The 1345-nt window shown below is 40.2% G+C and overlaps 1 protein-coding gene across 1 annotated transcript in view; it reads left to right on the top strand.

The window, feature by feature from the left end:
- Positions 1 to 466: 466 nt before the first annotated feature.
- LOC106881735 (box C/D snoRNA protein 1-like) overlaps positions 467 to 1345 on the top strand; it is a 4937-nt gene continuing 4058 nt past the window's right edge. Inside the window, exons 1-2 of the mRNA XM_014932226.2 lie at positions 467 to 555; positions 650 to 811. Coding sequence (XP_014787712.2) covers positions 467 to 555; positions 650 to 811 — 251 coding nt within the window. The remainder of the gene's footprint in view (positions 556 to 649; positions 812 to 1345) is intronic.

Raw genomic sequence — 1345 nt, 5'->3', positions numbered from 1 at the left:
ACTACAGCTGGCGTTAGGAAGGGCATCCAGCTGTAGAAACTCTGCCAAATCAGATTGGAGCCTGGTGTTGCCATCCGGTTTCACCAGTCCTCAGTCAAATCGTCCAACCCATGCTAGCATGGAAAGCGGACGTTAAACGATGATGATGATGATGAAACCATGCTAGCAAGGCAAAAAAAAAATTGAACAATTTGTAGGCTTCTTGCAGTTTCTCTCTACCAAATCCACTCACAAGGCTTTGGTCGGCCCGAGGCTATAGTAGAAGACACTTGCCCAAGGTGCCATGCAGTAGGACTGAACCCAGAACCCTGTGGTTGGTAAACAAGCTACTTACCACACAGCCACTCCTGCACCTCTAGTAAAAGACACTCAAGATTCCATGCTGAGAGGGCCCAAATTTCAAAATCACACCTGCACCTGTTATATTTTAAATGTTTTATTTAATTAATTTATTAAAACTAAATAAATGCTTATCATTAATTTCAGATCTAAACTTATTCAGTGGGACGTATCTTGGGTATTTCCACAGGCTGGAGTTTCACTTAAAGAAGAAAGGTAAGGTAGAATTAATTAAAGAATAAATTATCTAATAGGTTTTCACATTGAACGTTCTCTCCCAATATTTAAATATTCAATTTCCTTTCTGTAGAATGTCTGAAGACTTGACCATAATGGAAGCATTTCAAAGTATATTCAACACAAGTAAAGCTGCATCGTTGTTTTTATATAAGCTCAATCAATATCGAAATGCAGATCCAAAGAAGCTGTGCTTTTTAATGAAAGCAGAAATGTATCCCTCAAAAGATATGCAGTAAGATTTTAATTATTATTTCAACATGTATGTATGGATGACATGTATGTTTTTCACATGTATGTATGGATGACATGCAGTGTCTGTGCAAGACCCTGCCTCAGTAAAGCTGGACTCAAGAGTCATCTTCGTAGTCATAAAGCAAGACCGATGATTGACCACCAGGCTGCTGCTGCTGATGCTACACACCATACTAGTCTTGTCTGTCGGGTATGTGGAAGGGAGTGTGATTCAGCAGGAGGACTTAAACGACACGCAAAGGTACATGGAGCCCAATTACAACAACAGCCAGCTATTGCCAGTAAAGGTTTTGGACGCCAACTCTGTGCAAGACATTGTAGATCTTTGGCTGGGCTAAAAAGTCACATTCGATCACAGCACCGTTAAGTTAAGCTTCGTGCAATGGCCATACTCGATAACGAGGGGGTAACCATCATGCATATACAACAAACAAACCAACAAATGTATGTTTGATATAATGTGAGGTTCAAATGATTGCGCCAAAAACAGTTAACCTCTGACATAGACAAGGCT

The sequence above is a fragment of the Octopus bimaculoides genome, chromosome 22, assembly GCF_001194135.2.
Source record: "Octopus bimaculoides isolate UCB-OBI-ISO-001 chromosome 22, ASM119413v2, whole genome shotgun sequence".
Classification (NCBI taxonomy): domain Eukaryota; kingdom Metazoa; phylum Mollusca; class Cephalopoda; order Octopoda; family Octopodidae; genus Octopus; species Octopus bimaculoides.
Note: the sequence above shows the minus strand (reverse complement) of the source record. Positions and strands in the feature narration are given on the sequence as shown.